Below are 23,000 nucleotides of genomic sequence, written 5' to 3'. Positions count from 1 at the left end.
TATGTCATAGTACATCCCTAGTGAAAGACTTGGTGGACAGTCCTGACCAAGCCAAGTCCTGTCCCAGGCCCTAACTAGGATATCGACTCTAGGGCGACCTCTGTCCCCATGGCACTCATGTGAGACCTACTGGGCCTAGCATGGGGTGGCTTGCTCTGCCTGGACACCCTGAAACTCTGGGCTCCAAGACCCTAAGGCTTTTTGGTCAGCTCAGCCCCACTGACCCCTGACATTCTGTCTGTTGTGGGAATGTTATCTGTACCTCCTGTGCATGGCTGACATCTGAAGCCCACCCCCACTGCATTGTGGCAGAACTGTGGGGACACCCTGCTGCCGGCATCTCAAATCCCAGGGGGTGGTGGGTCCCACTCAGCCTTCTGGATGGTCTGACACTGCACATTTTTCTTTCTGATCCTCCTTTCTCCTTTTCTAATTCTCTTTTCTAGTTTTATTGCAGTAACAAGGGCAACGTGCAGGAGCACATCCAGGGCACTATGCCACCAGTCAGCACTGGCCTGCCCGGGGATAGCTTGCCCATGAAAGCATCCTTCCCTCAACCCCTGCCCACATCTCATGAGCCACTGGAGACCTCTCCTTGCCCATCTCTCAGGGACAGGCACGCCTGTGCTTGCCTCAGTGGTCACACAGAAAAAACCCTGGCCGAGGCCCAAATCTTGAAGTAAATTTTATGAAAACTTCTTCAGAGTGGTGGGACCTTTTCACCTTTGAGACCATTAAGAAGAAATGGATGGGCTGGGGACATCACTGTCCACCTGCAAGAACACAGCAGGCTCCTGGCTATTTCCACCCGTTCTATGTCAGGCCAGAGAGGTGTGCTTGGAACACATTCAGAAAGCAGACTGGAGCTTGGCAGTGACCGTCCTCAGGGCCTTTGCCCCTAGGAATTACATAGAGCTAATGTCTATAGGCTGGAAATTTGGAATATGATATGTGGAGAGAAAGAAGGACTGAGCAGGCAGGGATGAAGCCCCAGCTGGCCTTGGAAAGCCAGCAGGAGCTCTGTCCTCTCTGCTCTCAGCTGCAGCCAGGATCCAGCCGTGTGCTGCTGCCTTATGGTCAAGAAGCTGGACTAGGGCACCCATGCCCACTGGTGTAGGTGTCTCTGTGGCTGCTGCTCCCCAGCACCAGCAGAGCTGCATCGTGCTAGCAGAAGCCGTGTGTCAGGCCTGCCCAAGCCCATGACACCTGTAGCTGTTTCTGTTTGCTAAGGAGCAAGCAAAAAGCAAAGGCTTGTGTTCCTTTATGACTTACTGTGCACTTCCTGACCGTAGGTTCCCCAGAGGACTAGTTGGCATTGGCTCAATTTCTTATGCCACATATGAAAAGATGAGGAAAAAGGAATGGGATTTTACAGGCATTACCTAGCATAATGATACTTATTTAACCCACCTTGTGGAGATGCTCCCAAGCTGATTCTCATGTCATACCTTCTTCCTGGCCACTCTGTATACACAGTAACCTGCTCCCCATCCTTCATTCTTTCCATCAGTGCATGCTGCCCCATTAGTACAACTTTAGTTTGAGCCAAGTGCAGACCAAGAAGGAAGAGCTCCATTGTACACCTGGAATGAAAAACTTGCTCCAAGTGTGGAGTCAGGGGTCAAGTTGGCTCATAGAGGGTAACTGACCTGAGATCCTCAGGCCACCATGAGCACAGGGTCCCTCTGGGCTCAGGTGCCATAGCACAGCCCTGTGTCAGCTGGCATGGAGTGCTGACTCCCAGTTACCACCGGCTGCTCATGGACTCCAGCCCGTCCCACCTTTCCTGATGAGCACCACCCAGGATCCAACTTTGTCAAAGGCAAACTCTTCCCTGTAAAAGCCCCTTCTATTTTATGGAACGGGTCAGGAGATAAGGGAAGGAGCAGTACCTTACGGAATTGCTGAAAACAATACAGTATTGCCTCCTCATGCGCTGGGAGTCACATCAGCTCTGGGTCTTGACAGCCTGAGTGGAGGCTGCAAAGAGGTACTGCGGTGGAGGTACTGCAAAGAGCATCCATGCACAGTCACCAGCAGTTAAGAAGTGCATTCTGGTCATACACCTTGCATTTTCCTGCCAGCCTGGCCAGAACTGTGCAAGGCAGGCTGGAACCTGTTGCCGTAGGGAGTGTGGGGTGCATGGCTGTGTTCCTTCTTCTTCTCCCTCTGTCCCATGCCCTCTGCAAATCTGCACCTCACGCCCCAGAAATGGGCAGCCTGGGAGAGGGTTGGGGCTACATAGGGGCAGACAAAAACAGCTGCTCCAGAAACCTTCTCAATAAAATCTGTAGATGTAACCTGCGGCCTCAGTTTGTTTCTGGCACCATTCACAGGGATGCCCTGTTGGAAAGATCTATGTGATTGTGAATATGTTGTCGGGTTGAACTAGGGACACAGGCTGAGAGCATGGAGAGCAGGACCGAGTGTGTGACTTCTATTTAATGAAGCCTTCCTCTGTCTTTCTCCCCTAGCTCAATGACTCAGCCAAGCAGCTCATTGAGATGGACAAGCCGTGCCCAGCTGCTGCATCTGGCTGCCATGCCTCCTTGCCCTCTGACCCTGGCGCGGCAGCCAGTGTGGCCCCAGGACCCACGTTAAGCAGCACTGGGGCAGTCAGTGCCTTTCAGCGGCGTGTGGACAGCAAGAAGAATGCCAAGAAGCGCCACTCCTTCACTGCGCTCAGTGTGACACACAAGTCCTCCCAGGCCACCAGCCACAGGCACTCCATGGAAATTAGTGCTCCGGTCTTGATCAGCTCCAGCGATCCCCGGGCTGCAGCCAGGATTGGTGACCTGGCTCATCTGTCCTGCAGTGCTCCTGCCCAGGTAACGTCCTCGGTGCGTGGACAGGGAGGTACCAGGTGTCTAGCCCTGAGGTCTGATGACTTCATCGTCAGCTGTATGCTCCGTATCCCATCCCCAAACCAGCATGAGGAAGACAGTGGCAGCAGTGCCCTTTGGGGTCATCATGGCTTCCTTCTCCCCGCCTGGCCTCAGGGACCTCCTAAGCTTTGGTAAACATATGAATGGTACTCAGTGTCCGGAAGATGATCTAGAAGGTGTGTGAGGTGCTTCTCAATGGCCCGTGACATGGCCTTTGATTAACATTGGCGCATTACTCAAAGTTATCCTTTGTCAGTGTGCATTCAGTGCCATCTGATTGTGTCTTGCAGTAGGTCTGGTTTTAGTTTGTTTTCAGTGCTAGTATCTTTTTGGCATCTCTAACACTTGCTAACCTTGTTCCCTTTCAACAGACCTCAGAATCAGAATTAACTATATTATTTGGTTACATTCTTCTTACTTTTACAGATACCTTCTATTTCTAGATTTGTCCCTGGTCTCATTACACTAGTAAGATAAAAGCAAGGGGAGGGACTTACTCTCAATCCATCAGGCCAGTGCTTGTCTCATACCCTACATACTAGTCTCTACATACATCCTGGTCTCTATGTCCTGTAATTCATGGGCAATAAGTCCAAGGCTCAGGCTTCCCCAGTGTTCCCTGGAGGTTCTGAATGGATGTCAGCAGAGCTCTCTGGCACTTTCCTCCTGCCCCACAACATGGGCTCTGCATGCCTGAGTGCAGGGTTTGGTGTTCTCTCTGCCTTTCCCTTATCCTTACCTGCTCTCAGCCCTCCTGTTCACAGCTTGTCAGTTAACAGGAGCAGAAGGAAAGTTCCCGGGCTCTGCAGTCTACTATAGACAGGTCCCAGGGCAGGAAGGGAACAGATTTTTTTAAATTTGTGCTTGACATTGTTCCACAAGGACTTAAGTGCCGAATTCACTTATTGATAGAGAGGGCTGGGACCCTGGGTCTCATTTTCCAACAGTTACACTTGAAGTAAAAGTCATGGGCAGGCTCTAGACTTTCATAAAGATCATTGGAAAGGGTGAGAGGTCAAGTAAAGCAGTTTCCACCTATCTCCCATCCCAAATTAACTGTTGAGACACTGGGCAGCTATGGGTTAAGGGTGAGCCACCACATACTGTGACTTGCAGGCACCAACCAGCCTGCTGTCCTCGGTCAGCTGCACCCAGAGACCAACCCCCACTCTGCCACCTACCCTGCTGCCTTCCAGGCTCGGTATGGCTTTGCTGGCCTCGTGGATCACACCAGGACAGCCATCCCTGGTCCACCTGAGGACCACTCAGGCTGCTGTAGTGTGCTAGGCACAGATCCTGCAGATGGCCACAGCACCACATGGCACCTCCTCCCCACCATGCCAGGCACACTCTAGGAGGCGGACCCAGTCCCAGAGTTCTGTGCTTGGGGAGCAGACTTGAGCTTTGTGATCACGCACCTGGAGAAATCCAGCATCATTGCGGATATGTCTCCATCCACAAAGAGGCCTCCACGTGCCAGGCTGGCATAAGGGGATGGGCTCCAGGATGGCAGAGCAGGAGCACCTGGACTCCTTGGTGCCCAGGGACCTAGAGCAGTGCTGGCCCCAGCAGGCGTCCAGTCAGGTCCCAGACCCCTCAGGCCCCTCCAGACTCAATATGCCATCCAGGTTGTGGCATAGACTGTCTTTACTGACAAGATGAACTCTTAGCTCCTGTGAGTAGAACAAAGGCTGGTCATCAAGAACCCAGGCCAGTTCTGCCCACATGTATGCACCCCTCACCTGCACACCCAGGGCTTCTTGGGCTGCAAGAGCAGAGGTTTTATGACTTTAGGTCATGGGTCCCAGAGAATTTTCTTCTGGAGAACAAGAGTAGCTGTTGTCAAACAGCAATTAAACCCTGGTTGAACATGGCACAGTGTTGTGTAGAAAGTTTGTAGCATCAAGCCTGTGTGTCCTGGAAGAGCAGCCAACTGGATGGACAAGGGGCGGCTGGACCTGTGTCCCTGCTTCCAGGCAGGCTGGCATGTGTGGCCTTGGGTCAGCAGCTCCAGCTGAGTGTGTCTGCAAGACAGGCTCCGATGGTGACATGCTACCTTGTGTGGAAGTAACTCAGATCAGAGGGGGCCACCCAATGTGAGATGACTGCTCTGCTCTTTGTATAATTGACTTGATTCTAAACCTGTGGAGGAAAATGAACCAAATGCAAACACACACACACACACGCACACACACACACACACACACACACCAGTGTGGGTGATATGCTCTGAAGAGGTGAGATACATGGACAAGGGAGCACCTCAGTAGCTGAGTTGGGGCTTGCCAACATCACGGACTCTTTTCTCTCCCTTTTGTGTTCCTTTTTAAAGTGGAAAGGAAGTGTGGGGGCTGTGGTTTCTATAGAAATGGCTCTAAAATACAGTAGCTGTTTCCCTGCTTTTGAGACGGAATGTGGTGAGCACCATTAAGCCTGAAGCTGTGGGGTCCCAGCAGAGTACAAGGTGCATGGCTGTCCGTGGAGTGATGTCCGGAGTGTGTGTGGTCTGGGGCTCGCTTCCACACCCCCTGGCAGCCCTGTTCCATCCTCACCTCCTCCTCTATACTGATCTCACCTTCCTTGTCTGGGCTTCATGGCACATCCCACCATCAGGAGAGCCAGTGAGATTGAGTTATTTTCAGTCACATGTGAGGAAACTGAGGCCCAGAGGGCATAAGTAATATCTCAGTGCTGTGCTCCTCTGACAGCCCTCCCTGCACCCCGGCTCCCATCGGAACTGGCGTGGACGTGAGTCTAGGACATGGACATCACGTAACCCCTCAGCTTTCCCTTCTGTAAATGTATGGGGCTGACCTCAGGCCCAAGGAGATGAAGAGGGAAAATGCCAGGCAGTCCCTGCTGAGAGCGGCTGGTGCTCTATAAAGGCTGTTCACCTCTCTCCTCCCCTTTCTCTTTCAGCCTGGGACCTGGTGTCATGCAGTCTAGGGTGGCATTTCAGGGGGAGGACCAGGCTCCCCTGCTCACTAGCTGTGCACCTAGAAGAGTTGCTGAACCTCTCTGAGCCTAGAGAGCTGCCACTAGAGAGAGCCAGGTTCAAGAAAAGCTCTCTTCTCCCAGAGCCTCAGTTTTCTCGTGTATTAAATGGAGCAATGGTGCAGGTGTTGAGAGGGTAAAATGAGAGCACCAGATTGCCTTTTCTCAGTGGGCATGTTGTTGGCTGTGGTGGTTCTCCCTGCTGCTCAGAGAATCATGGAATGGATCACCGGCCCCAAGACATCAGATAGGGCTCCCAGGGCTCCCGGCCTCATGTATTCTGGCCATTGCTCTGCTCTGAAATTCTCCCTGTGCTGTGTACTCTGCTGGACCCTGGAGGTGCTGGGAGGCCACAGGTAGATGAAAGGGTGGGTGACGCCAAGACTGCCTGCAGCCACACCTCCTTTCTAGGAAGTCTGGACTTGATTAGCATCCCCATGAGCCTATGTCCCCCCTGACTGTCAGCCGCTCAGTGGTCTGTCCCCAGTGACAACCAGACCAGGCGGGGTGTGGTCCCTTGTGTCGTGAACCCACCAGAGAAACCAAGCATCCCTCCCAGAATCTGGTGAAGTATGTTCCAGTCACTGTCACCCAGAGGTCTGAACATGCCCCCAGCATAGCCCTGGCCCCACAGCATTGAGGTGGCTGGTCTGGGGTGTGGCCTGGGTCTGGGGACTTGAGAGCTTCCTGGCCCGCTGTGTGCAGCAAGAAGAACCAGCACCTCAGACACCAGCAACAGCCCTTTTCTCACACTCCAGGATGTGTCACAGGCCATGCCTAGACCTGGGCCCTAAGTCTATACAGGGTGACCAGCGTCCCATTGCACCTGGTGCTGCAGGGTTCCCAGGACACAGGACTTAAGTGCTAAAACCAGGACCATCCAGGCACAGAAGGATAGCTGGTTACCCCACAATATTTCCCTTCACTGAGCTGCAAAGGGTGGTGTCTGGAGGCTTTCTACAGAAAATGTGGTATGGTCGTCTCTGTGCAGGACCTGTGTGCAGTACCAGAGGCCCATCAGCAGGGAAGGCCAGGTCCCTGCTCCTGAGGGGGACAGTGGAGGAGACATAAAGGAGGCTGTGAGGCTTTGCTGTGGGACAGAGCTATGGATCCTGGTTGCCTGGATTCCTATTTGGTGTGTGCCATGCCACCTGAGGAGGCTTTTAAAACCTTCCAATCCGGGGCCCACCCCTGAGTCAGAGAGAGAGGGTTGGCACGCTATATCAGCCAGGTCTATGTACAGGGATACTGTGTTAACAGTCACTGTGCAGGGATGCTGTGTAACAGTCACTGGGGCCTGGGAGCCACACAAGGCCCCCAGGCCAGGCGGGCTCAGGTCTGCTCAAGGGCCTCATTCAGATGCCCCACCCAGAAAGGCAGTGTTTCCCTGGAGTTTGAGGAACTTTCTTCCCTTCTCAAAGCCAAGACAAGGGCCCAGTGTGCTGTCACAGCAACAGGCAGGGGATGCATACTCCTATGCTGGTGGAGGGAAGGCCAAAAAAGATGTCATGTTGCCCCTGGAGTTCTTTAAAGCTCTGCAGGTGAGTCAGCTGTGCAGCCAGGATGCTGTGCTGGGCCCGAGGCTGGCAAACTGTGCCTGGTGGGGCTGCTTCTGAATGGCTCTGGCGCTAAGAATAATCTGCATGTTTTTAAGGGTTGTTTTCAAAAAGGAAATGAAGAGGATGGACAGGAAAAGGAGAGGAACAAATAGCCCAGAGCCTGAAGTGTGGACTCTCTGGCCCTTTACAAAAAGAGACTTGTGGCTGAGGTGGTTTTGATGCTGACCCTGTAAAGGCAGAAAAGGCCGTGATGAGAAGAAAAAGAGAAACCTAGTCGTTATGTAGGGTCAGGTCAGGTCAGAGGAGGGAGTCCTCAAGCAGAACAGGAAGAATGTTTTGACTCTGGCCCAAGTTGAAAGGCACCAATTCCACATCCTCCCCCAGTCTGGAACTTGATAGGAGGGTGGGAACGTGGGAGGTTCTGGAATTTGTGCACCTTTCTCACCGTGAAGTGTGCTGTCAGACAGCAGCCTTCTCATGAGGTTTCTGTGAACCATGTGGGAATCCTGAGGCTCTAGACTCGGCCCCAGAGGTTAGTTCTGGAGAGCTGGGGCACAGGGACGAGGCACAGCAGGCAGGGACTTGAAGGATAGTGGCCAGGTGACTGCCTGTACCCAACCCTCCCCCTCCTGGAGGTGCAGAGCCAGGCTATGGCTGCAGTGGGTAAGGTGGAAGAGGGTTGGCCCTTCTCCTTCCTGCTGGTCTTCTCTCAGTGACTGTTGGAGGCCTTGTTGACTCTTATTTGTCGTTATTATCATTATAAGTAATGCATTTATTTCTTCCTGCCTTCAATTGTCTAAGACCACTGTGGTTATCTCCAGTTCAGGAAATGCAGGCTTATGTCTAGCAAAAAATTATCGTAGGATCTTGCATAGGGATGGATGGCCACCTGATATAAATGCTTCCCTCAGACCCAAAACAAAAGAATGGCCTAAATAACAAGGATGCTAGGCTTCAGATTCCCCAACTGACCTATAGAATCAGTACGTTGAAACCCATTAAGGGAAGGAGCATGGCTATCTCCTCTAAATGCCTCTCATTCTTCCCTCCTCTGGGAACACACTTCTTCCATCTCACATTGGATGCACTCAGCTCTGCAGTCTGACCTCTACCTCCACCCCTGCTGCCCACACCCAGCCTGTGGCCTGCAAGGCCACCAGCAGGTCCTATGTCCCTGCGCCACATCCCCAGCTGGCATCCAGCAGCTTCAGACACTGTGGGCAAGACTCCCCTCCTGAGCCTCTCTTCGCTTTGCTTCTGGGACCCTTCTTGAAATTCTGAGCATTTTGCTCACCCTTGGAACCTCTTCCTCCAACTCCCATGTGAACATCAGTGCTCCCCTGGCCTTTTCTTCCTGTCCCACACACATACCCAGGGGCTCTCATCCAGCCAACAGCTAACCCCAAACTGTTTAAACTCTGCCTCCCCAGACCTTATTCAACTATAGATTCTTTCCAAACTGTTAAACTGTTTAAACTCTGTTTAACTGTTTAAACTCTGCCTCCCCAGACCTTATTCAACTATAGATTCTTTCCTCCTGCTACCTGCCAGCTTCCCCTGGAGAGGTACTCCATATCAATCCATGTCAGGAGAGAATAACTATTCTCTTCTGTCCTCACACCTATTTCCTTCTCTTTGTTCTCTTCTCCAAATTCCTGAAGCTAAGACCCTATGTCCTCCAAACTCTGCTCTCCCTGTCACCTCTGCCATCCAAGGAGGTGTCAGCTCCAATTCTGAAGTATTTCTCTCATGCCATTAGTCAGGATGAAGTAGATCATCCACTGTTACAAACAATTCCTGATGCTGGTGTGGTTTAACCCAGGGAGCATTTATCATGCATTTGTGCAGTGGGTCAGGCGGCCCTCCTGAATGGCATGCTCATGGTGTCCAGCCTGCTTCCTCTTGTAGCTGTGTCTTCTACAGCACATGGCCTCCAGCAGGAAGAGGAGCCTAGAGAGAAAGCCCTTGTGCACTTAACTGCCTCAGCCTGGAGATAATACTCATCACCTCCCCTCTCAGTTCATTCACTAGAACTGGACACTCAGCCCCAGATTAACTTCAAGAGGCTGGGACATGTGGAGAAGCACGTGGATGTCGGGCAAGCCCAGCAGTCCCAGCCCCACCACTGGGGTCCTTCTCTCCATGGCACCCACTCTGCCTTGGTTCAGGCTTCTCTGAGCCCTCACCAACTTGGCATCAACTGATTCCTAACTCCCTGCTTCTGGGATTCCCTCTGGAATCCATATGTAATTGGGCTGATCTTTCCACAAATGCTTCTAGAGACTCTGCATTGCCTTAGGATAAACTCCAAGTTCTTAGCTTGGCCTGCAGAGCCATTCAGACTTAGCCCCAGATTGTCTTTCCAGCCTCCCCTGCTCAGTTACTGTCCACTCCCATGCTGGCTGCCCAGACCTGCAGCCTGTGCACCCCACACTGGCAAGCTCAGGCTCACCCCCCACCAAGACTGATACCTATGCCCGTCCTGTCTGCTTCCTGCTCACCCTCTTCCCCTCTCATCCTGCCCCCAACACAACACCCGGACACAGCCCTGGATAGGAAATTCCTGCTCACCCTTTGCAGCCATCTGAAACAGTAACTTCCCCTCCATAGCTTCCCATGGCTCCAGGACACCTTCACCCAATCATTTCCTCTGTGCCTGCAGGACTTTTGCATACATTTATCATGGAAGGTGTGGCCTTCGTTTGTGTATATGGCTGCTCCCCTTAGCTTCAAGTCTTTTAGGGTGGGGACTGGTTGTCATTCACTTCTGTATCGTGGTACCTGGCCTGTAGCAGAGTTCATACCCGTATGGTTTTTCCTTGGGTGGGCATAGGGCCTGTGCCAGCTGCACTGTATACTGAGCGGTCTTTCACACTTAATGTAATGCCAGAAATGCCATGTGCCCCCCTCCCCACCACTGCTACCAGCTCCCTGAGGGCTCACGATCCATGTCAGCTGCAGAGAGGTACAGCTGCAAGGTGACCAGCTGAGGGACTCCCAGGGGTACATGGTCGGCTGAGCCTCAGATGGCCTGCCCTGCTCACATTTGCACCCTTTATGAATTATTTCTCCCTGCCATTTGGAGAGGTCAGAGGGTCAGCTCAGTTCCTCATGAATAATGAAGCAGCACTCATGTGTCTCCTTTCTGCTGGGAGAGGGAGGGTTATCAGAGGAGAGGACAGAAAGGAAGCTATTCAGGCCGACTCCAATTTTTAAAATCCAATTATTTGCTCATAGAGATCATTGGATCACATTAGGAGGTGATTAGTCACATTTTAGAACTATTCTCTCATAAACCAAACAGGAATCCAAGTAAGTGAGTAAAGTCACCACCAGACTGCCTGAGGGACCTCCAAGGGCTCACATAGCTCTGGAGTGGCCCGGTATCAGCCAGTGTGAACCAGGTCATGCTACGGTAACAAGCAGCCCCAAACCCTCGGAGGCTTACTTCCCACCCACTCTGCGTGTCTAGCTGACCCACGGCGTTCTCTTCTCTTCCCTGGGCACCAGCAGACACCCACAGGCCAAATCTGGTAAATAAAGTTTTCTGTGGAACATGGCGCCCCCTGCTCATTCACACATCATCTGTAGCTGGTTTCAAGCCACACAGAGGAGCTGTGTTGCTGTAACAGAGATTATATGACTTTTTCTGGCCCAGTACAGAACACATTTGCTGACCTCTGGTCTAGAATGTCTCATCACTGTGGCAGGGGAGGGAAATTCGCAGCGGCCCTGCTCTACTTGCAGAGGGTGGGGAGGTGGAGTCCAGTGGGTACCTGTGGGGAGGAGAGGTGAACAGCCCCATGACACCACTGTGCCCAGCATGTCTGTATTTGTTTGTGAGTGTTTAACTGCTTACCACAGGGGCTGGGAGGCTTGAAGAGGCAGAACTGGACAACGGGAGGGGCTGACACTTATAAAGCCCGCAGGCCACGTTTTGATGCTGGTGGTTGTTGGACTGTCCGTGTGGTGCACACTGGTTCTGTGGGATGGAGCACTCCACGTTTGGGAAGGGCTCTCCAGTTCTGGGCTCTCTCTGTGAAGGGGCCAGTGTCACACTCAGGCTAACCCCATTGAGCCAAGAATAGATTCCTTCATCAGACCCCATGTGTGGTGTCAGAGCCGGATGGCTTACAAATCAACTTCCCATAAGCAAACAGAAACCCTTGAGATTAGGAAAATGCCCTTCAAAATCAATGGAAGGGGATGTATTTGACATTCAGGGAAAACATCAAAAGGGAACACCCCTCGAGTGTCTTCCTGCATCTGAGAAGTAATTAGGAGAACTCCACTTGGAAGCTTCCAGGGCATCTTTAAGATCCGCCCCCCCCCCACCCTGCCACCACCTGCCATCAGAGGGGCACGCACCAGGGGCTCTCTGCAAAGCTGCTCTTACAGGCTGGATCTTATCTCTACCACGGGACACAGCTCTGACGGGGAAGAAGCTCCGGGGGCAGCACTGATGGAAGTGATGGTGGCTCTGTGCTAATGGCCTTGCGGCCCCCAGGCTCTGTCACTCACCTGCAGGGCAGAGCACTCATGCTTATTGTTAGCATTTTCAGAAAGTTACAGATTTAACTCCATACTTTTAGAAGGAGCCAAGAAAAAAACAGTACCAAGTGAACATGGGATGAAATAAAAAATCCCATCCTGAGAACCTTGTGCAAGGAGTGCTTTCTTTTGCAAATCTGGGAATTGCTGTGTGTCCCTGACTTACCAGCTATGCCTTCAAGGTAGGGACGGAGAACTGTGGCCTGGCTGTTTTCATCAGCTTCCAGGCTCTTCATCTGTGGTATCAAGTGCCAACCATGTTTCTTTTGCTGCTATGACAAGACAGAAGCTTCCATATCCACAGTTTCTTTCTGTGCCTCAGACCATCTGCTGGTGGATGAGGGAGGGACACATCAGGGAAGGTCCCTGGTGTCACCTTGGCACCTGGTGAGCACCCAGGGGCTCTGGGTGGGCACGTGCTGGCCCAGAAATGCAGGTGAGCTACTGGTTCCCTCCATCCAGCCTCTCAAGTTTGGTGAGCTTTTGTTAAAGCAGCAGCCTGTGGGGGCACCTGGGTGGCTCATTTGGTTGAGTGACCACCTCTTGATTTTGGCTGAGGTCATGATCTCAGCCAGGGTTGTGGGATGGAGCCCTGTGTTGGACTCTGCACTGAGAATGTAGCCTGCTTAAGATATTCTCTCTCTCTCTCTCTCTCTCTCTCTCTCTCTCTCTCTCTCTTAAAAATAAGCAAACAAACAAGAGCAACAAAAGCAGCAGCCTGTGGCAGATATAAAAAGGGTTTCCTCATAGACCCCAGCCTCTAGTACCCACGCAGCCATCAGGAGACAAGAACATAGATCCATGCCATGGAAGGTAGAAAGTAGGAAGCTCCATAGATGAGCACAAAGGAAGGGCCATGGCAGATCAGAAGAGGAAGGGTGGCTTTGCTTCTGGAAGGAAACGAGGAAAGGAGGCAAGAATGGGCACCAAGGATCACTGAGGTTGGCATCCTCCTGGGTCTTCCACTTTCCATCAAGGCTCAGGCACAAAGGTACATTGTTTCTTGGTAGGAGGGCCATGAGGAGGTTCAGAACTTTGCCACCTGCCCCTGATCTCCTAGCTACCTACCCCCTGCCCTAGCCAGCCACAGCCACTTGCCAGAGCATACCCTGCTGCCCTTTCCCTGCCCCCACTTCCCAGGCATCATCTGGATGCAGTGAGGAGTGGGAAACTCTTGCAGCCTTCCCTGATCAGCCCTCTCGCTTGTCCCCTAAGCTTGCACAACTGGGCCAGGAGAGCCACCAGCTCTCAAAATGTTACCACAACCTGTGAGTTTCGCTAAGACAGGTATGTTTGCCCCTTTTGCACCCTTAGTGCCTGGTGTGGAGCCTCTGTGAAGGGGGCTTTCAGAAGCATGTGTGGATGGACAGACACACGGAATTAGAGTTGAGAAGAGTTTCTCAAAGGTTGTCCCTCTTGCAGCTTCTCACTATATAGGAGGCACCTTCTGTTTGAAGGCAGAACAGATAGGTTGTTGGGATATGACTAATATACGTTTTGTGCAAAGCCGGATGAAGATGCCTTGGGTCTTACAGGCTCACACAAAGAAGTGGGGGGCGGGTTGGTCCACAGGAGCTCCTGGTACCTTCCTGCAGTTGAGACCATCAAGCAAGCTGATTTTTATCTCCTAACCTAGAGCCACTTTGTGGATACTGTTCTCCAATATCCTACCCCTCTTTTTTGGCCATTCTGGTTAAGAATGTTCTGGGATGCCTTGTTAAGAGGTTTTGGCACAGCTGTGGCTTTTTGATCCAATAAGATGAGAGCAGACGCTGGAAGTTCATCCTTTCACTATAGACACCTACAGCAGGGGTTGGCAAACTCTTTTCAGTAAAGGGCCAGATAGATAATAAATATTTTAGACTTTGTGGGCAATGTGATCTCTGTCACAGCTCCTCACTTAGGCCCTTATGGGTGAAAGCAGCAAATGGGTGGTATGGTTGGATGCCATTAACACTTTATTTACAAAAGCAGGGGATAGCCAGATTTGAGCGGCAGGTGAGTCTGTCAACCCCTGAGAAGACCATGGAGACTAAGTGAGGGGCCTGTCCATGAAGACCTGGAGTCAGTAGCTGAGATGCTAGGGTCAGATGCTGGTGAGCAAATCCAAGTTCCTGCAGGGAGGAGAATGGTTAGGGGGCAGTATTCGAGTTGAATGGAGGCCTCCTTGAGGACTCCATTCTGGGCAGTCAGCCAGCATTCCTGAGTGCCGACAAGAGAGCAGTGAAGGTTATGTGGGCACAAAGCATGGCCCGTTCTCTCTCCTGGGACAGACCATCTTGTTCAAGCTCCTTGGCCCTTGACCTTGAGCTATCAGCACGAGCACATCCAGCCCAGGCCCCTGCCCTTCCCAGCCCTGCTGGGCCCCCCAGCCCAAATCCCCTGGGCCAGGGTGTGGGGAGGCATCCCTGGACCCTCTGGCCCTGCAAGCTGTTTATGGTTCTTTTTGGAGGCAAGCAGAAGAATCAGGCCAAAATGTTTCATTCTAAAGTTTTCTTTAGGAAGCATGTTCCTAAGAGTCTGATTTACACTCTGTGTTAGAGAGTGGTAGTGTGTGATGAATAAAACATGCTCATTTCACTGCTCCTTGGGGTGATGACAGTGTTTTCTGGACTCATATTAAAAATTAAAACAAGGAGATGTTTTTCTCAGGGTATTAGTCTGTGCCAGTGTATCCAGGAAAGCGCCTTGGAGCCCCCATACAGCCTGCCAACCACAGACCCCCTTTTTCCCTCTTACTAATCCCAGCAGGAAAATAAAATGGCCTGTTTTCCAGTACCACTTAGGGGCCCTATTAAAATGCACCTCTGGGCCTCTGGTGTCTGGTAACAACCTGACAATTTGGAATCAGGGGTCCATGGCCTCCACACTGCAGCCAGAAACTGACGCTTGGGCTTCCCACCAGCAGAGGCCAGAGATATACAGGCCACCACAAGAAGTGATAGCCCGTTCCACAGGTGTATGAACCACTCACCCGTGCTGTCTTGGTGGCTCTGTCTTTTATAAGTGGGAAAAGGAGGCCTGGAAGATCAAGGGCAGTTTGCCTTGATCGCAGGATTACATAGCCTGCCTGTGCTGCAGCCTCCTGACCCATGCATATCCTTGGAGGGCAGTGGGTATGAGTGGCACCAGGGAGCAGCATTACTAGGCTCCTTGGCATGCTATCCCCCTGTTTGCTAACACTGTGGTCAGTTTTATTTGATGGGGGCATCACCTCTGACCTCTGACCCAGCCAGCTGACCCCACATATACTTGCCTCCTGTTAAAAGCTTGTGGACTGTATTTTTGAACATTAGGTCCAAAGGGATTTCTGGAGTCATACATTCTGTAGGGTCAGTGGCTCCAAGGATCCTCTTGTTGGCTGGCTCCCCCAGATCGACGTGTGCTCACCTGCCTGGGATGAACCCCAGCTTTTGTCTGATATAGAGTCATCCAAAAAGAGTATGATATGAATCTGCTTTATCAGAGTCAAAGACCTTCTTTGTGACAGACCAGTGGTGCAGCTCCATGGTACACAGGGCTGGGCTGGGCTATGAAGTCAGGGCAGAGATGTCCACCTGCTGACCTCGGAGACAGGGAGAATATCTGTTTGAGGGCCTCATTCCCAATTATTTTTATCTGAAAGTGGCTGTCGCTGCTTCTCCTTCCTTATTTTTATCCCTTCCTGATTTCTCTCACTCCTGCCAAGGCTTCACTAATCCCTTAAGGCCCAGAATCATTTAAAATTAAGCCATGAAAAATCAAAGCAGTTATCAGCAACATGGCTCTCGGCAGGAGGAAACGGGCCCCAGTCCTAAGGCCCAGAAAGCCCCATCCAGCATGGTCAGAGCTAGAGGGCGAGGGGCACAAGACACCCTAGTGTTGCGTTAGATCTACCTCAAACTAAACTCTGCTTGTTCCGTGTGTTCTGGGAGTGATGCAGTAAGGGTGTAGCAGTGCCTTCATCAGCACGGTGCCTCCCAGGGCCTTGGCAGGATGCTAATGATACGGAACCTGGTGGGATGCATTGTACTCATGAATTTTTAATCAAAATCACTTAAAGGAGAGCCCCTTTCATGCTGTGATACCTGCCCAGGGGTTAGCAGCTCCCTGGCTACCCCTCAGGGCTCCTAAAAAGGCACCACGATCTCATCGGTTATGCTCTCCTCAGCTGGGCATGTGGTCCTTAGTTGTGCACAGCTGGGCTGTTAATGGGGTCACCCTGTCCACCTGCTGCCACCAGCAACATTTGTCATCACCTCCTACTGATAGTAACAAAAACAAAGGCCTGATTCAGAGCAGGATGGGTGAACACCCCGTCTTCATCAGAAAGTCACACTTTTCAGTTTTTAGGTCCCTGAGGGTAGATCCCTGCCTGGTGTAGCCACTACTCAGCAGATGTCCCGAAAGGCCTTTTGCCTTGGGCCCTGTGCTGCACTGCATAGAGGAGCAAGATGGGAACACACACTCTGCAGAGCATCAGTGTTGGCTATTCTCCATCTTGACCTTTGGGAAAAAACACTTTCACAAGGGTGACCTCTCTCTACACCTCGATTCCAGCTCCACGTAATGGTTTGCTGTGCAATCCCATGTATTTTCTTTGTAGCATCAGACATACCAAGTTTCACCTGGAGGCCAGGTTTCCAGCAAAGCTGTCAGAAGGCCCTTCCCCTCCAGCTTTATTTAGGTGCAGTCCTGCATCTCAGGTAGCTTCACATGCCTGAGCAGCCCCATAGTCTCCCTGGGCCTCTTGACACTCTGCCATATGGAGTGTCCTGTGTGTGGTCCAGAGGAGCTGGCAGATGCCAGCAAAGATGGGGTCTGGAGTCCCAAGGCCACAAGCTCCGGCCCAGCCCACACTCCCAGCCAGCCTTCCCCACTGCCCAGCAGGGGGAAGTCAATCTTCTCCATCTCTCCTGGCCACAGACATTATTGCCTTCTGCTGGATTTTGGCTTGAGTGCCTTAAGGACACTGGGCAGTAGAGACCCCAGGCAGGTTGCTTTACAGGCACAGCAAGACTCGGAGCTGTCCCCACTTTGGGTCAGCAGTGCTTTGCATGTGAGGGGCTGGTTTAGACTGGTTTAGCTGTTTCAGGAGAGTTTATTTGGACAGGAGGCATGTTGATGAAAGCAGGGTCATGGGTTTCGGCTCTAAGTCAGTTACCTTGTGTCCTTGTGGCTCCTGTTGCCCAGCAGATGCCCTCCGCCTACGTGCTGCTGCCAATAGTCACCTGGTGGGCAATTTGAAGGGTCACCCTGCCGATCTGAAGGCTCCTGGCATCGCTACAAAGATGGCATGTGTGGAATCCAGGAAAGCATGGAATAACCATCAACCAGAGTGTGATCTTAAGCCAGCCCTGTTATTCTTTTTATATGTATCAGAAAATGTATCAGAAAATCATGGCCACTTATTGATATTAAAATGAAAAACTTGAACTTACGGATTTTAAAAAAATTACCCCAAATTCCAAATACCGTACTTACCAGTATCATCATTTGATATATAAATTTCCAGACCTTTTTTCAAGGAAATACATGCATCTTGTTTTTAATGTTTATTTATTTCAGGGCACCTGGGTGGCTCAGTCGGTTAAGCAACCAACTTCGGCTCAGGTCATGATCAGGTTTGTGGGTTCGAGCCCTGCGTCGGACTCTGTGCTTACAGCTCAGAGCCTGGAGCCTGCTTCAGATTCTGTGTTTCTCTCTCTCTCTCTCGCTCTGCCCCTACCCCACTTGCTCTCTGTATCTCTCTGTCTGAAAAATAATAAACATTAAAAAAATTAATCTTTATTTTGAGACAGAGAGATAGAGCACAACAAGCAGAGGATGGTGAGAGAGAGAGAGAGAGAGAGAAAGAGAGAGAGAGAGAGAGAGAGAGAGAAAGAGAGAAAGAATCCCAAGCAGGCTCCATGCTGTCAGCACAGACCCCATTGTCAGGCTCAGATCATAAACCACAATATCATAATCTGAGCTGAAACCAAGAGTCAACGCATAACCAATTGAACCACCCAGGTGCCCCAATACATGCATCTTTTGATGGACCCTACACATCCTCCCATCATATGGCTCTGTGGGGCCCATGCCATCATCTGCCACCAAAGCCTCTATGGGGGGACATTTGAGCTGCTTCATAGTTCAGGTTTTACATATTATAAAAAAACATGGCTGTGAGATCCTTGTCTGTGCCTTCATTCTGCCTCGTTCAGATGTTTTTGTATTCATTACCAACAGGAAACTGCTGGGTCACCAGGCTTCCTCCCTCACCCCCCCACCTCCCTCTGCAGAACTGAGCTTTGTCCATAAGCCCAAATTAGGATGGGGGGCTGTGTAGGAAGTGCTCTGGCCCACAAGCTCCTTATCCCATCCAGTTGCTTTCCCCAATTTGTAAGCTGGGCAGCCCCACTCAGGACATCCACACTGCACAGCCATGTCACAAGGGCCACAGCCAAGCAGGATTTGCTTTATGACACAACAGGATAGCAGGGAGTGATCAAGGGTCGACCTGCTTGGGCCTGGGGCAGAGGGCTGCAGGGAATGTGAATCCTGCACACACCCATATCATCATTTGTGTGTGTCCTGGGAAGTGGGGGCAGGGAGCATGAACCACCTGGGTCACCCAGCAACACCAGCCACCAGCCCTATAAACACAATGTGCATGCCTACATCCCCATGTTGAAGGGATCCTCCTGCCCTTCAACTGACTTGGCCTTTCGGCAGCATTCTGCATGGCTGAGACATTGTGGTCCCCCTGTAAAGTGCAGGTCTGTTCTCACCACCCTCCTCCCATCACCTTCCAGGGCATCTCTGCCCTCAAGGCAAAGACCAGAATTCACATAGTGGCCCAGGGGGCCATGAATGGCCTGGCTCTACAGCACTTGGGTGCTTCCCCCTTGTCACCCCAGCCTTTCCTTTCTGTCCAGTGTTTCAAGCATGCCAAGCTTGCTTCTCTCAGCCTTTGCTGGGCAGGCCTCTGTGCTCCTTCCTCACCTGCACAACCCTCACCACCTCACCGAACAGGCCTGCCTACTGCTTATAAAGCCCTCTCTGGCCCCCAGGTGACATCCCTGCAGTACGTTGCTGCATTTTCTGGGACCCCCACATCTATCATGACATGTGCAATGCTTATCCCCCACAGTGAACCCCACACTGGGGTCAGAGGGCATGTTTGTGCCCTGAGCCAGTCCTGACAAGTTGGGTGATCAGCAGAGGTCAGTGAGCACCTAGAACATGACCCACCCAGGCAAAACAACTCTACAACTTGACTGCCTGTCACACACTGCCCTGCCTGCACGAGGGGCAAGGGGGGCATTCCCCATTGACTCACCAGTTGTGACCTTGCTCAGTTGATGAGCTGGCCGCTGGACATGTATACCAACATCTGCCAACTACCTCCGATGTGGTGCCACTCCTGCCCCACACCTGCTACAGTGAGTGAGTAAAGGGCCCTAACCTTTCTCCCGTGACCATACAAGGAGAGCTGCGGGTCCTCCATACTCTGGGGGTGCCTGGAGCCGGGTGGCCACACCCATGGAGGGCACTCTCTGGCTCCTGCCTGAAGCTCTGTGGAGGACGGTCTGGCCAGCTGCAGTGAACTCCACTGACAACTATCCCAAAGGGAAACAATCCTGAGCCTTGATGGTCTCTGTCTCCCTTCCAAGGGAGGGCAGGTGTGATGAGCAGGCAGAAGTCTCCCTCTATTCAGCCTGGCTCCCATACAGCACTCTGGAAACGCCGGCCTGTGCGTCAGCCACAGGGACACAATCTGTGGAGGGGCTGTCTTTGAAAATCCAAGTTCCCTCTTGCAGGAATAGGAAGTCCTTTGAGACCTGGAGTTACCTGGGAGACACAAGGAAAGGTGTGCTCCTGCCTACATGTTTTCATTCTGCCAGGCACCCCGTTGTCCAAACAAGAAGTAGCCTTTCTGCCTTGTTAGAGGTTGCAGATGTGCTGTGGTCTCTGGCACCTTTCCTGGTCCCTGCTAGAGGAGGGAAGCTGACTGCCTAGAGGGGTAGCGGCAGGTCGCCGGGAGCACACGGAGATGAGCAAGGTCAGAACTGGTCAGGGGGTTGAGGAGAAATGCTCCCCTCACCCCTCCATGCAAGCATGCAAGGGACGTGGTGGTCACTTGACTGGTAGGGTTGTTCTGCCTTCCTGGAATGTGTGCCAGGTGCATCTCTCATTCCATTTTTGTAATTTCCGCTTCTAGTGACCTTCACCCATCTGAGGACCACACGTGGTGACATGTCCATCATTGCCAGCCAGAGCCGTGGGCAGCCCCCTGTGTCCTGCTTCCCCACCTGCCTCTGCCAAGGCACTAGCAGCTCCTGAGGGTTCTGCTCAAGCCTGCCTGGCTCCCTGTTCATCTGCATCCAGTTTCCTCTAGGATCCCTGTCCTGTCCCTTGGTGGGAAGCCTAGAGGGGACCCTCAAGGAAGGGAGGAGAGCCCTGGCTCTCTTGACTTTGAGGGGCATAGATGCCACCCTCCTCCAGATACCCATAGGCATCCCCATCTGTGTCAGTTTCCTGGGAGTGCTGTAACTGTACCACAAAGTGGTACATGTGGCTCAAAGCAACATGAAGTTATTCTCTGTCAGTTCTGAGGTCAGAAGGTCAAAATTAAGGTGTTGCAAGGATTGGTTGCTTCTGGAGACTGAAGGAGAATCTCTCCCAGCTTCTGGCAGCTGCCTGGATTCCTTACATCACTCTGCTATCAGCTTCTGTCTTCACATGGCCTTGCTTCCCCTCTGGGTGTCTCTCTTCTCCTCTTCTGTCTCTTATAAGGACACTCGTCACTGGAATTAGGGCCCACTGTAATAAAAGGTCATTTCATCTCAGGACCCCTACCTTATACTGTATTTGCAAAGACCTTTATTCCAAACAAGGTCACCTTCACAGATATCAGGGGCTATGGCTTGGGCATTTCTTTTGGGGGTACATTGTTTAACTCCTTGTGGCATCTGATACCTCTGACCAGGAAGAAGCGTGCTTCCCTGGGGAGGGCTGGGGCAGGAGGGGCAAGGTGAGTGATGAGGGGCTTGGGACAGTATTGCCCCTATGGCTAGGTCTGTGGGATTCTCTGTGCAGAAATCACCTCAGCAAGATCATTTTGTGGCCCGGATCCCTCTTTTGGCCCTTAACTCCTTCCCTCAGTGGGTTTAACATGCACCACAGGCTAAACAGGAAGCATCTCAAAGTGGACCACCCCTCCAGCCATATCCCCACATAATAAACCCTTGGAGCCTTGAGGTCCTGGAGTCTGATGTGGGAGATGCTTGTTCTCCTGATGCCTGTCCCCTGTCACTGCCAAAGGATCAGTTTTCCTTAGGGGTTAATCTTCTCCTGGGAAAGCAGCTTTTAAATAAGCTCATGCTTTGTCTGGGTTTTCTTGGACAAACACAAGAACAAGTAATTCAAGTTCTAAGAATAAAAACAGGCCTCCCTCCACTGCCTTCTTCCATGTTAAACACAGTGCGATGCTGCCCAACCCAGATGCAGGCTGGAAGAGTGACTTTCCAAGCCGCTCCCGGAAGGCACTTGGAAGCTGCTTTTGGAAGAGTGTCAGTGGCTGCTAAGCTCCCTTCAATGAGCTGAAAAAAAAGTTATTGACAAACAACCCAGGCAAGTGGAACCTGAGAATTTTAGAGGCTGGAGGGTCAGGCCAGTGAGGGGAGAACAGGTGACTCTGGACTCCAGCCTGATCATGCTTTTCTCTTTCTTGAGGCAAGAGCCTCCTGTCAACTCACTCCTGTCTCTTGTGTGTTTCCAGGACTCCTCCTCCTCGGCCGGACCCGCCCCAGCGGCTGAACAGCAAGGCACAGCTCCCAAAGTCCAGCTGCCCCTCAACGTGTGAGCTGCCATTTATGTTTTTGGGGTCCTGTGCCTTCAGCACCTCCCTCCCACCTCTGCTAGCATATAAACATGTGGTTTCCATAGGTTTTCTAAATTGTTACCAGCCAATCAGTCTAGTTATGTGCATCAGTAACACTGCTGATAAGAGAGTATGGAAAACAAAGTCTAGCTGGTTCTTTCATGTCAGTGTCTCCAGGACATTTATAAGCAGGGTGATATTCAAAATATTTGATGGCACAGGCCAATCAGGAAAGGACCAGCCATAGCACGGAGAAGACCCTGGAGGCCCATGAGAAGGTGTGTATTGGGTGGGGGGGGGGGGGCTCTGGAGGGTGGAGGGGGCCAGAGCTGCGGGTGGTCTTGTGAGCATGGGGAAGTAGCTAGTCACCACGTGTTCAGAAGTAACTCAATATTTGAACAGCCACAACTGCCCTACAGTTATGGTAGCTTATATCATAGCAGCTGCATATCATCCCCAAATATAACCAGATGAATCATTGCCAGGAAGCAAGATGCTTATCTTGTTTAGAAGATTTGCTCTTGTTAAATTACAGCTCTTAAGAGATACGTGCAGTTTAAAAAATTCCCCATTTAAATAGTTCTGAAAAATTAGACTGCCTTCTACTCTTTTATTTGGCAATGAGCTCAGTTACTCGAATGAATCTTTTGAGGTGGAGAATATGAATTTGGCAAACAATATGGTGAAATAGAACGTTCCACAGATCTGACGAAGGTCAAAGGGACACTTAGAACCTGCATTATTGCAGAACAAAAGGTATTCCAAGCCAAAAAAAAAAAAGCCTTTTGAAAAAAGCAAGTTGCTGAGCTTCAAAAGGTCTCCTAAAGGTGTAAATATACTGGAACATGTTCAGCTACCTCTTTACACCCAATCAAAATGTTTGTCTTTACTTGGTGGCAGATTGGAAATCCTTGAACATCTCCCTTTATCTGCCCACTGCTCTGATTGCATCATTACCACAACCAACTAAACAAAAGGACATTAAGATGTACCTATTTTGTACCTAGTGTCCTGAGGGGAATGTAGATTAATGAGCTACATTTAGGTGTCTTTGGCCAAAATTCAAGTTTTCACCAGCACTAGACAGAAGACATGCTCTTCTTCTGACCTGCTGTCCTAGATAAGCTCCAGTGGCTTCCACTCAAACCTGGGAGCAAAGAAGCA

The 23,000-nt window shown here is 51.4% G+C and overlaps 1 protein-coding gene across 2 annotated transcripts in view; it reads left to right on the top strand.

The window, feature by feature from the left end:
* Nucleotides 1-23,000, top strand: part of SH3RF3 (SH3 domain containing ring finger 3) — a 375,405-nt gene that overhangs the window by 262,217 nt on the left and 90,188 nt on the right. For both annotated transcript variants that reach the window (XM_049650139.1, XM_049650140.1), the window contains exons 4-5: nt 2,475-2,828; nt 21,735-21,814. In XM_049650139.1, coding sequence (XP_049506096.1) covers nt 2,475-2,828; nt 21,735-21,814 — 434 coding nt within the window. The remainder of the gene's footprint in view (nt 1-2,474; nt 2,829-21,734; nt 21,815-23,000) is intronic.

The sequence above is a fragment of the Panthera uncia genome (genome assembly GCF_023721935.1).
Source record: "Panthera uncia isolate 11264 chromosome A3 unlocalized genomic scaffold, Puncia_PCG_1.0 HiC_scaffold_11, whole genome shotgun sequence".
In the NCBI taxonomy this organism is placed as follows: Eukaryota; Metazoa; Chordata; class Mammalia; order Carnivora; family Felidae; genus Panthera; species Panthera uncia.
This window is presented reverse-complemented; position numbering and strand designations above follow the sequence as displayed.